The sequence below is a fragment of the Littorina saxatilis genome, linkage group LG13, assembly GCF_037325665.1.
Source record: "Littorina saxatilis isolate snail1 linkage group LG13, US_GU_Lsax_2.0, whole genome shotgun sequence".
Taxonomy (NCBI): domain Eukaryota; kingdom Metazoa; phylum Mollusca; class Gastropoda; order Littorinimorpha; family Littorinidae; genus Littorina; species Littorina saxatilis.
In genome coordinates this window covers 2,222,930-2,235,429 of record NC_090257.1, presented here as the reverse complement: position 1 = coordinate 2,235,429, position 12,500 = coordinate 2,222,930, and the positions used below count along the sequence as shown (strand labels likewise).

At 41.2% G+C, this 12,500-nt stretch overlaps 1 protein-coding gene across 2 annotated transcripts in view; it reads left to right on the top strand.

The window, feature by feature from the left end:
• The window catches only part of LOC138946246 (uncharacterized), a 62,437-nt gene that overhangs the window by 4,122 nt on the left and 45,815 nt on the right, over window positions 1-12,500 (top strand). Inside the window, exons 1-4 of one of the 2 annotated variants that reach the window (XM_070317784.1) lie at window positions 407-471; window positions 2,107-2,175; window positions 5,482-5,605; window positions 9,218-9,468. In XM_070317784.1, coding sequence (XP_070173885.1) covers window positions 438-471; window positions 2,107-2,175; window positions 5,482-5,605; window positions 9,218-9,468 — 478 coding nt within the window. In that variant the 5' untranslated portion in view covers window positions 407-437. Of the gene's footprint in view, window positions 1-406; window positions 472-2,106; window positions 2,176-5,481; window positions 5,606-9,217; window positions 9,469-12,500 lie in introns of those variants that run through there. The other variant, XM_070317783.1, reaches the window with a different exon arrangement.

The window sequence follows — 12,500 nt, the reverse complement described above, 5'->3', positions numbered from 1 at the left end:
AGAGAGAGGGAGAGAGGAAGAGAGGGAGAGAGAGGAAAAGAGAGAGAGAGGAGGAAGAGAGAGAGCGGAAGAGAGAGAGGAAGAGAGAGACAGAGGATTTTTTTCCATCAAGAATTTTTTTGCGTGTTCGTAAATTTCTGTGTTAAGTCGGGTGTGTGTGTGTGTATGTGTGTGTGTGTGTGTGTGTGTGTGTGTGTGCGCGTGCGTGTGTGCGTGTGGGTGCGCGCGCGCGTGTGTGTGTGTGTGTTTGGTTGTGTGTGCGTGTGTGATTGTGTGTGTGCGGGAGGGCGTGCTTGCGGTTTGTGTGTGCGGGAGGGCGAGCGTGCTTGCGTTTTTGTGTGTGTGCGTGTGTACCTGTTTGTCATGGTCTGTAACTTTGTCTGCATAATTATGTCTGTGCAGATGCAACGGATTACAAAAATCTGCTCCGTAAACTTATGCGACGCTCTAACAAAGACGACGACGATGATGGTAGGTACAAGTATGATATTATTAGTGTTGTATTTACCGGTATTATTTATGGATTTTCTAACTAAAACCCCAGCCGAAATTAATGGTACTAGAGTTTGACGATTGAAAACAATCTGTTGTTGGACAGCGTTAAACTTTAAAAGAGGAAAGCACATGTACCGTAGGACCGACGGGTGAGGGCAGTATGTGGAACTGCAGTGGGCAGACTTTCAGCTCTTTCAAACCCAGTGTTCAAGTTGTAATTACACACACGCGCACGCACACACAAACACGAACACAGGCGCAAACACACATACATACGCACAAACACACACGCACGCGTCATATATATATATATATCTCTCTCTCTCTCTTTCTCTCTCTCTCTCTTTCTCTCTCTCTCTCTCTCTCTCTCTCTCTCTCTCTCGTACATTAATGCATTTATATCATCATGATCTTCTATATCCATACGTCTGAAGATAGTATAAGAACTATGATATATCCTCCCCTCTCTGTCAAGACGCCAAAGCGGTGTTGGAAATGCAGAAACTGGACAAGTTTTGCATGATGGCTAAAGAACCTAGCTGCCAGTGCAGTTTTTCACAGTGTCAAAGATATGACAAGAAAATTGGTTGATTAAAATCAACATGGCCGAAGCAATGTTTTCATAAAAGAAGCGGTATTGTACGGGCACATGTTGAATTTGGGTTACATGTGTTGCAGAGTATTTGAAAATCCGTCGGCATAAAAACATGCAAAGAAGAGTGATATATGTCCCTGTTGTGAATTTAGTCAAGTGGATAAATTGATTACTTATGTTTCAGTAGAACGGCAAACAACGACACATGTTCACCGCCCTCAGCTAATTGAAGAAAGAGGGCGGCCATTAATAAATAGTAGAGCATAGTGCAATTTCATGTTGGCATCTTCTCCACTGAAAGCTACAACCCAAAGACTGAAGACCAAAGTGCTTTACCCCACTTCTGACCCGAATCACCCCCCTCCTGCTAGGTCACTACACGTGCACTCAAGTTAACCTATGCTTTGACCTGTGTGCCAGGAGTCGGATGGGAGAGAGAGAGAGAGAGAGAGAGAGAGAGAGAGAGAGAGACACACACACTCACACACATAGACAGAGACAGACATAGAAAGACAGAAGCGGAGAGACTCAGAGGGAGACACAGACAAAGACATACATACACTGAGAAAGAGAGAGAGAGAGAGAGAGAGAGAGAGAGAGAGAGAGAGAGAGAGAGAGAGAGAGAGAAAGAGCAAGAGTGAGAGGAAGAGAGAGAGAGAGAGGAAGAGAGAGACAGAGGATTTTTTTCCATCAAGAATTTTTTTGCGTGTTCGTAAATTTCTGTGTTAAGTCGGGTGTGTGTGTGTGTGTGTGTGTGTGTGTGTGGGTGTGTGTGTGTGTGTGTATGTGTGTGTTCTTGTGTGCGTGCGCGCGCGTGCGTGCGTGTGGGTGCGCGCGCGCGTGTGTGTGTGTTTGGTTGTGTGTGCGTCAGCGTGTGTGATTGTGTGTGTGTGTGCGGGAGGGCGTGCTTGCGTTTGTGTGTGCGGGAGGGCGGGCGTGCTTGCGTTTTTGTGTGTGTGCGTGTGTACCTGTTTGTCATGGTCTGTAACTTTGTCTGCATAATTATGTCTGTGCAGATGCAACGGATTACAAAAATCTGCTCCGTAAACTTATGCGACGCTCTAACAAAGACGACGACGATGATGGTAGGTACAAGTATGATATTATTAGTGTTGTATTTACCGCTATTATTTATGGATTTTCTAACTAAAACCCCAGCCGAAATTAATGGTACTAGAGTTTGACGATTGAAAACAATCTGTTGTTGGACAGCGTTAAACTTTAAAAGAGGAAAGCACATGTACCGTAGGACCGACGGGTGAGGGCAGTATGTGGAACTGCAGTGGGCAGACTTTCAGCTCTTTCAAACCCAGTGTTCAAGTTGTAATTACACACACGCGCACGCACACACAAACACGAACACAGGCGCAAACACACATACATACGCACAAACACACACGCACGCGTCATATCTCTCTCTCTCTCTCTCTCTCTCTCTCTCTCTCTCTCTCTCTCTCGTACATTAATGCATTTATATCATCATGATCTTCTATATCCATATCCATACGTGCACTCAAGTTAACCTCTGCTTTGACCTGTGTGCCAGGAGTCGGATGGGAGAGAGAGAGAGAGAGAGAGAGAGAGAGAGAGAGAGAGAGAGAGAGAGAGAGAGAGCGAGAGCGAGAGACACACACACACACACACACACACACACACACACACACACACACACACACACACACATAAACAGAGACAGACATAGAAAGACAGAAGCGGAGAGACTCAGAGGGAGACACAGACAAAGACATACATACACTGAGAGAGAGAGAGAGAGAGAGAGAGAGAGAGAGAGAGAGAGAGAGAGAGAGAGAGAGAGAGAGAGAGAGAAAGAAAGAGAAAAAGAGAGAGAGAAAACTGTACCTGATCTCGTGAGAACGGTAACAAAACGAGACATGTCAGATCTCCGAACCCATTGCAATAGATGACCGCTCCTGCGGCCATCAATAACTATGAGACATCCTTCTCTTTGTGTGTAGACGCTAAAGTGGAATCTTGAGTAATTTTGCATGATGGCTAAGCATCTTCCACTGCAGTTTGTCTCAGTGGAAAAGATGTAATAACGATGATAATAACTATGATATATCGCCCACTTTGTGTACATAATCTGGAGAAATGTTGCTTAATGGTCAAGCATCTTCCACTGCAGTTTGTCTCAGTTGCAAAGATCTAATGACTATGCTAATAACTATGATATATCGCCCACTTTGTGTACATAATCTGGAGAAATGTTGCTTAATGGTCAAGCATCTTCCACTGCAGTTTGTCTCAGTGGAAAAGATGTAATAACGATGATAATAACCATGATATATCCTCCACTTTGTGTACAGACGTCCAAGCGGTGTCGTCCATGCAGAATATGGAGAAATTTAGCATAATGACCAAGACTGCAGTTTGTCACAGTGTCAGAGATAGTATAGTAACTATGATAATAATTATATATGTCATCCACTTTGTGTGTAGACGCCAAAGCGATGTCGTGCATGCAGGATCTGGAGAAATTTAGCATGATGACCAAGAATGCAGTTTGTCACAGTGTCAAAGATATTATAGTAACTATGATAAAAAACGCTGGCGCTGGACCCGAGTACTCTTCATACTGGCTCGCTCCCCCAGTATGAAAGTTTTTGTCTTGTGCACGTGGATTTAAAATTTTTTTATTTTTTTATTTTACACAATCAAAAAAATTATTAGAGTGAAATAAAACATTAAAACGTTCATAATAAACAATAGTAAACAAGAATTAAAAAACAAAATAAATAAATAGACCGCCCATGCCGGGAATCGAACCCGGATCACTTTGGCCATAGACGGACGTGCTACGACAACTTTACTAGAGTTGTGCGCCTTGAATCACTGTGTGTATCTGTCGCTCTCTCTCTTTCAGTCTCACCGAGACCAAACACTGTATTGTAGTTTCTTTGCCGAGACCAAATCCCCACCAGCTGCGGCTGGCTTGCAAATCATGCTTTTCTCGTCACTGCGTGACGTGTTCGGCTCAGGGCGCCCAAGTCTCCCCTTTAGTTCAGTGACTGGCTGTTCGCAAAGCGACCAGCCTCCCACCGCAAAAACTCCCCCCGTTAAGAGTCGTTTTGGTGGAATATTTCGCATTTAGGTCCCAGGTAACATTATGAAGTTTTAATACGATCAATCGGACCTATTATCAAGTTAGTGTATCAACTTTTGAACGAACTGCGCCCAGTAGTTTCCCAGCAATAAGCTGTTAAGTCGAGACAGACAGACACACAGACACACAATTAAAGTCTGCTGGACCCTAGTACTGCGTACTCGGGGATAATAACGTTGATATATCTCCACTTTGTGTACAGAATCTGGAGAAATTTAGCATGATGACAAAGACTGCAGTTTGTCACAGTGGCAAAGATATTATAGTAACTATGATAATAACGTTGATATATATCCTCCACTTTGTGTGTAGACGCCAAAGCGATGTCGTGCATGCAGAATATGGAGAAATTTAGCATGATGACGAAGACTGCAGTTTGTCACAGTGTCAAAGATAGTATAGTTACTATGATAATAACTATGATATATATCTGCATTTTGTGTACAGAATCTGGAGAAATTTAGCATGATGATAAAGACTGCAGTTTGTCACAGTGTCAAAGATATTATAGTAACTATGATAATAACTATGATATATATCTTCACTTTGTGTACAGAATCTGGAGAAATTTAGCATGATGCATGACCAAGACTGCAGTTTGTCACACTCACAGTGCCAAATATATTATAGTAACTATGATAATAACTTAAACTATGATATATAAGATCTCCACTTTGTGTACAGAATCTGGAGAAATTTAGCATGATGACGAAGACTGCAGTTTGTCACAGTGTCAAAGATAGTATAGTTACAATGATAATAACTATGATATATATCTGCACTTTGTGTACAGAATCTGGAGAAATTTAGCATGATGATAAAGACTGCAGTTTGTCACAGTGTCAAAGATATTATAGTAACTATGATAATAACTATGATAGATATAAGATCTCCACTTTGTGTACAGAATCTGGAGAAATTTAGCATGATGACCAAGACTGCAGTTTGTCACAGTGTCAAAGATAGTATAGTAACTATGATAATAACTATGATATATATCTGCACTTTGTGTACAGAATCTGGAGAAATTTAGCATGATGATAAAGACTGCAGTTTGTCACAGTATCAAAGATATTATAGTAACTATGATAATAACGTTATATATCCTCCACTTTGTGTGTAGACGCCAAAGCGATGTCGTGCATGCAGAATCTGGAGACATTTAGCATGATGATAAAGACTGCAGTTTGTCACAGTGTCAAAGATATTATAGTAACTATGATAACAACTTTGATATAATATGATATATCCTCCACTTTGTGTGTAGACGCCAAAGCGATTTCGTGCGTGGATAATCTGGCGAGGTTTCGCATGATGGCAAAAAACCAGCCACTGCAGTTTGTGGTCATTGTGGAGGAAGGGGGGGAGGCCAGGCTTACGTGTCACTTCTGGTTGGTATTTGTACATATCAGTGTCTGTTCACTCTCTCTGTCTCTCTGTCTTTCTTGTACTTCTAATTCATGTCTGTCTGTCTGTCTCTGTCTCTCTGTCTCTCTGTCTTTCTCATACTTCTTATTTATGTCTGACTGTCTCTGTCTCTCTGTCTTTGTCTCTGTCTCTCTCTCTGTCTCTCTCTGCCTGTCTGTCTCTTTGTCCAGCTATGTCCTTCTCTGTCTCTTTGTCTCTCCCCACACCCCAGCCCCCAAATAAGGACATTGGACACTGATACCACGTTGCCCCTCCGGCCCCCACAACGGTGCCACTGCTTACACCCCCCTCCAACCTCCTCAACCCCCTCCCCGCCATTTAACCCTTTCCCAAGTTTCTTTTGCGCCATTCTCTTTGTACTATTGAGCCCCCCCCCCCCCCCCACCTTTAACGATCCCGCTGCCTTTTCAGACCTGTTTTTCGAGATTTCCTTTGCAAAACATGTACATCTGTTAATTTGCCTCTGTTTCACTAGTTTCAGACTGCTGTTTTAGACCAGATTTATCAAATATTTTGAGGTCAGAATAGAAAGAAGGGGGGGGGGGGGGGGATGGGGGGTCTACCTTTTCACTATCTTTACACAGCACAGGCAATGAATCAACGACAATATGAATGGAGGCCGAGGGTGTGATGACGCAGAACATGGGGACTCAAACCTCAAACGCCCCTCGACGTCACCCCACCCCCACTACCTTTCCTCACCTCGCCGTCTTGTCATGTCTTGTTCCTTTTATTTCTTGTTTATATACATGTATTATCACATATATTTGGATATATGCATAATGTTGTAGTGTTTCGTCTGTTTTATGCTCCGCCACTGTCATTTATCAGGCTTGAGATCAGAAAGTTGATTTGATTTGCCTTTGATTATTTTGATAAGATTTGTTCTGATTGGATTTGATCGGATTTGATTTGAGGTACTTAGATTTTATTTGGTTTCATATGTTTTGATTTGATAAGATTTTATTTTGTGTGGTATGATTTTATTTGTTTTGATAAGAGTTGAGTTGATTTTATTTTTATTTTTTTCTTTTTTTTTTCGTGGTTTTTTTCCGTTCATGGGCCTAAGTTCCCACGGCTTTTACGCGCATGACCGTTGTTTCCCCGCCATTCAGGCAGCCATACGCCGCTTTCGGGGAAAGCATGCTGAGTATTTTCTTGTTTCTATAACCTACCGTGCGCATTAGGTCTTGAGCTTGGCTTTTGCGTGTACACACGAAGTGCTATTTATAGTGCTATAAGGCTCTAGCAGGTCTGCACATTAGTTAACCGGGGAGATCGGAAAAATCCCTTAACCCACCAGGCGGCCGCCGCCGGGATTTGAACTCACGACCTTCCGATTAGGAGGCCGATGTCTTATCCACTAGGCCACTGCAGTAGAGGGGGGAATCGAGACGAGGGTCGTGGTGTATGTGCGTGTGTGTGTGTGTGTGTGTGTGTGTGTGTGTGTAGAGCGATTCAGACTAAACTACTGGACCGATCTTTATGAAATTTGACATGAGAGTTCCTGGGTATGATATCCTCAGACGTTTTTTTTCTTTTTTTTTGGATAAATGTCTTTGATGACGTCATATCCGGCTTTTCGTGAAAGTTGAGGCGGCAATGTCACGCTCTCATTTTTCAACCAAATTGGTTGAAGTTTTGGTGGGGTAATGTTCGACGAAGCCCGGACTTCGGTATTGCATTTCAGCGTGGTGGCTTAAAAATTAATTAATGACTTTGGTCATTAAAAAATCTGAAAATTGTAAAAAAAAAAAAATTTTATAACACGATCGAAATTTACGTTTATCTTATTCTCCATCATTTGCTGATTCCAAAAACATATAAATATGTTATATTCGGATTAAAAACAAGCTCTGAAAATTAAATATATAAAAATTATTATCAAAATTAAATTTTCCAAATCAATTTAAAAACACTTTCATCTTATTCCTTGTCGGTTCCTGGTTCCAAAAACATATAGATATGATATTTTTGGATTAAAAACACGCTCAGAAAGTTAAAACGAAGAGAGGTACAGAAAAGCGTGCTATCCTTCCCAGCGCAACTACTACCCCGCTCTTCTTGTCAATTTCACTGCCTATGCCGTGAGCGGTGGACTACGAGTATACGGTCTTGCTGCGTTGCATTGCGTTCAGTTTCATTCTGTGAGTTCGACAGCAGCTACTTGACTAAATGTTGTATTTTCGCCTTACACGACTTGTTTTTTGATTTGATTTGACTTGACTCACGCCGTGGATGGTGGCACGCCTATTTTTTTCCACCGCAGGAACAACACCCAATTCGTTCCCCCGCAAGACGAACAACATGGTAGGTGACTCCAAATTAATGCCTTAAAATAGTAGATAACCAGACTTTCTAGTATTGAAGTTTATATCATACTGTTCGGTACTTTATTTTGCATTGGATCAGTCTTACCATTTACACTCTCGTGTACTACATAAGAGAAGAAATGTCATCAAGACAAGTCAAAAATACTGTCTCCCACGTTAAAAATGTTGAAATAACACAAAGCACGGTCAACAGAAGGGCTTAAATCTTTTTGCTGGTCAAAGTCAAACTACTTGTGGATACTGCTCTTCATTTTTACATTTAGTCAAGTTATGACTAAATGTTTTAACGTAGAGGGGGGAATCGAGACGAGGGTCGTGGTGTATGTGCGTGTGTGTGTGTGTCTGTCTGTCTGTGTGTGTGTGTAGAGCGATTCAGACTAAACTACTGGACCGATCTTTATGAAATTTGACATGAGAGTTCCTGGGTATGATATCCTCAGACGTTTTTTTCATTTTTTTGATAAATGTCTTTGATGACGTCATAACTGGCTTTTCGTGAAAGTTGAGGCGGCACTGTCACGCCCTCATTTTTCAACCAAACTGGTTGAAATTTTGGTCGGGTAATGTTTGATGAAGCCCGGACTTCGGTATTGCATTTCAGCGTGGTGGCTTGACTAAATATTGTATTTTCGCCTTACGCGACTTGTTTTTAAGTTTAAGCTTACCTTAGTTTAGACTCACGATCGGTTCAAAGATCAACAGTGAAATTTGACGGGGTAAGATCCCCCGCAGCTTATCTGGTGTCTGCGGGGGACCTTACCCACTGAGAATCGAGTACCGCAAAATAACGCTAGATTAGAGCAGCTTATCCACGATGCTGGTGCCCAAAAACGCGCATACAAGGCTGCAAGGTATCGAAGATTAAACTGTGAGTATTAAAATAGTGCTTTAAATGGTAGTTCTAGGTTAATTTGTACGAAATTGAGACCTCTCTGTATAATTTTCACGGACTTCGGCAGAAAATCGAACGCCACTGTTCACGAGTACACAACAAGACATAAGTTACATATTATACATATAGCCTAGGCAATTCTGCTTCAGAATATCTATACTTAATAATGTGATTTGCCACAACGTACCTTCACAGGGCAATTCCTTTGCGAGATAACAATTTTGCTTCCGCGTGCGGGGGAACGAATTGGGTGTTGTTCCTGCGGTGGAAAAAACTAGGCGTGCCACCATCCACGGCGTGTGATTTGACTTGACTTGACTTGACTTGACTCGACTCCAATCCTTGCGCAGCGAAGACCAGGACAAAGTGACAGAGAGCAAGGAGTGGGATGACGCCGAGCAGCAAGAAGGGAGACCAGTGTGGCGAGATGCGGACAAAGTTCGCTCCCCTATCCTGTGGTACCGCATCAAGCACCGCAGCGGCGTTTTGGGCACCACGTTCCGCATGGGTGAAGTAAAGCCCACCCTGCACGACGACGGGGATTCGAACCGTATCTACGTCACCACGGGCCACACGCTGGTGCTGGCCAAGGCGACGCCAGGTCAGTTTGGATTTCCTGCAGAAGATTTAGTTAAAAACCAAGTTTTGTGTTTCGGCATGTTAACTCTGCATCGCTGTTAAATGTTTCTTGTTAAACTCTCAAGTTAATGATAAACGACACCGACTACAAAAAACCAAAGACTCGTCTTCTTGACCCTGTCTCCCAACGTGACATCCCCGACGTCATAAGCAAAACGTTTTCCGAGAAGACGTCTTAAAGCCCCAGTCTGCCTTAAATGGTTAACAGAACGATTTATATCTTTTCATGAAAAAAGCAGTTCTAACTTTTTGGAACACACTTGCAATAGCGTTAAAATGACACAGTTCGTTTGAATGGCTTTTTAGCTTGCGTAAACCACACACGAGATTTCGTGGTTTATTTTCCACTTTCCTTTTTTTCACAATTTAGTCGTCAGTTTGTGATTTCAATGCGACTCGCTGTATCTGCACGTTATTGTGTACCTCTGAATCTAAAATGCAATAAACGGCTGCGAGTCACACGAACTCATCAGCGACGGTTGGTTTCAAAGAAGCAAGCGCTATGCAGAAAATTCATCTGCTTTGGAATCACGACCTTGCGTGACCTTCTTCCGGGCTCCCTTTTTTCAAACTTTCAAAACTTCGAAGGGTACTGATCCTTTCTTGAAAGCTGTGCATGTATCGGTATCAGATGTCTTTAAATATCAAATATTAACTCTCAGTGTCAACGGTAAGCCATGTAGTAAGGTGAAAAAGGTTGACTAAATTGTGAATTGTTCGCTTTCAATGATTTTACGGGCATCGTACCCGCAGCATCGGACACTGCAAGAGGCGTGTGATGTTTAAACATACATGCATCTGTGAGAATCTATATTTTTCTCCTTGTCATATTTTAATATCTGGAAGTGGAAGCAAAAATGTAGAGCTTAAATCTCGTCCTCTGTGTGTGACATTATCACCAAAAGTAAAATCTTCCCAGAAAACTTTGATAATACTATTTGCACACTTCTCAGGGTGTACCTTTTCAGTTTAAACAAGAAAAAATATAACATTGCCTTTAGTTTGCCATATATTGAGCACTATTTGGACCATGTGTGCAAAATCACCCGTGTAACATGGAAACAATAAAACTAAAAGACAAAAAAACTGCATTTATAAGGCTGAAAACGACTTTTATTCAGTTATTGTTGAATCACAAGCCATTATAGAGTTCAATATGAAATGACTACATGCAAACAACAAAATAATGTTTTTTTCAAAGTTCCATGCATTCGTCAAAATTTCAATATAAAAATGAAAATTAATTAATGATATCCTGATCAGAACTTTCAATTCAATTCAATGAGGCTTATATCGCGCATATTCCGTGGGTACAGTTCTAGGCGCTCTGAGCGTATTTTTACATGTTGATACATGGCATTCATTCAGTCTTATTCACATTTAACCTTCACAATAGCATATATATACACAAAGATTTGTTGCTCTAAGACAAAATGTTAGAAAGTTATCCCAAAAGAATGCAAAATGGTCACCGATGTAACATGGAAACATCACTTTTGTAACAAAGAAACGGTTATGCTTTTCCCCACAAACTTTACTAAATGAAGCTGATTTTGCAACCAGATTCTTCTTAGGTAAAATGCCAAACACTAAAACAGGAACAGAAAGAAAACAAGTCGCGTAAGGCGAAAATACAACATTTAGTCAAGTAGCTGTCGAACTCACAGAATGAAACGGAAAGCAATGCAATTTTTCAGCAAGACCGTATACTCGTAGCATCGTCAGTCCACCGCTCATGGCAAAGGCAGTGAAATTGACAAGAAGAGCGGGGTAGTAGTTGCGCTGAGAAGGATAGCACGCTTTTCTGTACCTCTCTTCGTTTTAACTTTCTGATCGTGTTTTTAATCCAAACATATCATATCTATATGTTTTTGGAATCAGGAACCGACAAGGAATAAGATTAAATTGATTTCGACAATTTAATTTTGATAATAATTTTTATATTTTTAATTTTCAGAGCTTGTTTTTAATCCAAATATAACATATTTATATGTTTTTGGAATCAGAAAATGATGGAGAATAAGATGAACGTAAATTTGAATCGTTTTATAATTTATTTATTTTTTTACAATTTTCCGATTTTTAATGACCAAAGTCATAAATTAATTTTTAAGCCACCAAGCTGAAATGCAATACCGAAGTCCGGGCTTCGTCGAAGATTACTTGACCAAAATTTCAACCAATTTGGTTGAAAAATGAGAGCGTGACAGTGCCGCCTCAACTTTCACGAAAAGCCGGATATGACGTCATCAAAGACATTTATAAAAAAAAGAAGAAAAAAACGTTCGGGGATATCAATCTCAGGAACTCTCTTGTAAAATTTCATAAAGATCGGTCTGAATCGATCTACACGCACGCACACACGCACGCGCACACGCACGCGCACACACACACACACACACACACACACACACACACACACACACACACACACACACACACACACACACACACACACACATACACCACGACCCTCGTTTCGATTCCCCCTCTGTGTTAAAACATTCAGTCAAAACTTGACTAAATGTAAAAAGCTGGACAAAATCAAGCAAACTTTGCCCCCCAAAAAGAGAAAAATTAATGAAAAGTTAATCACCGACGTAACTCGGAAACGAACAACCAGACATGTATTATAAGGTTTGACATGAAGAATGCAAATGTTCAAAAGTGGTTCATTCAATTGTTAAGACAATAAACCAAAGGCATTGGTTACATATAGAACAGTTGCCACTTGCAGTTAATTAATTTATTTCAAAAGAAATAATGCCCCCTGGCATTGAAGGTGGGGTCACGAATCATGGTTGCATCAGATGTAGGGACTAAGGACATATCATCGATCCCTGGAAAGCAATAGTAGTTCCCCTCCGGTTTCTTTCGAAGGAACTTTACCACCAGTTCATGAGGTCGAATCTCTTGCACATGAAACATGCAAGTACCTGCGATTTCAACCAAAGATTGATGCAATATGTGTACTAGTTTCACTAACAAGTAACA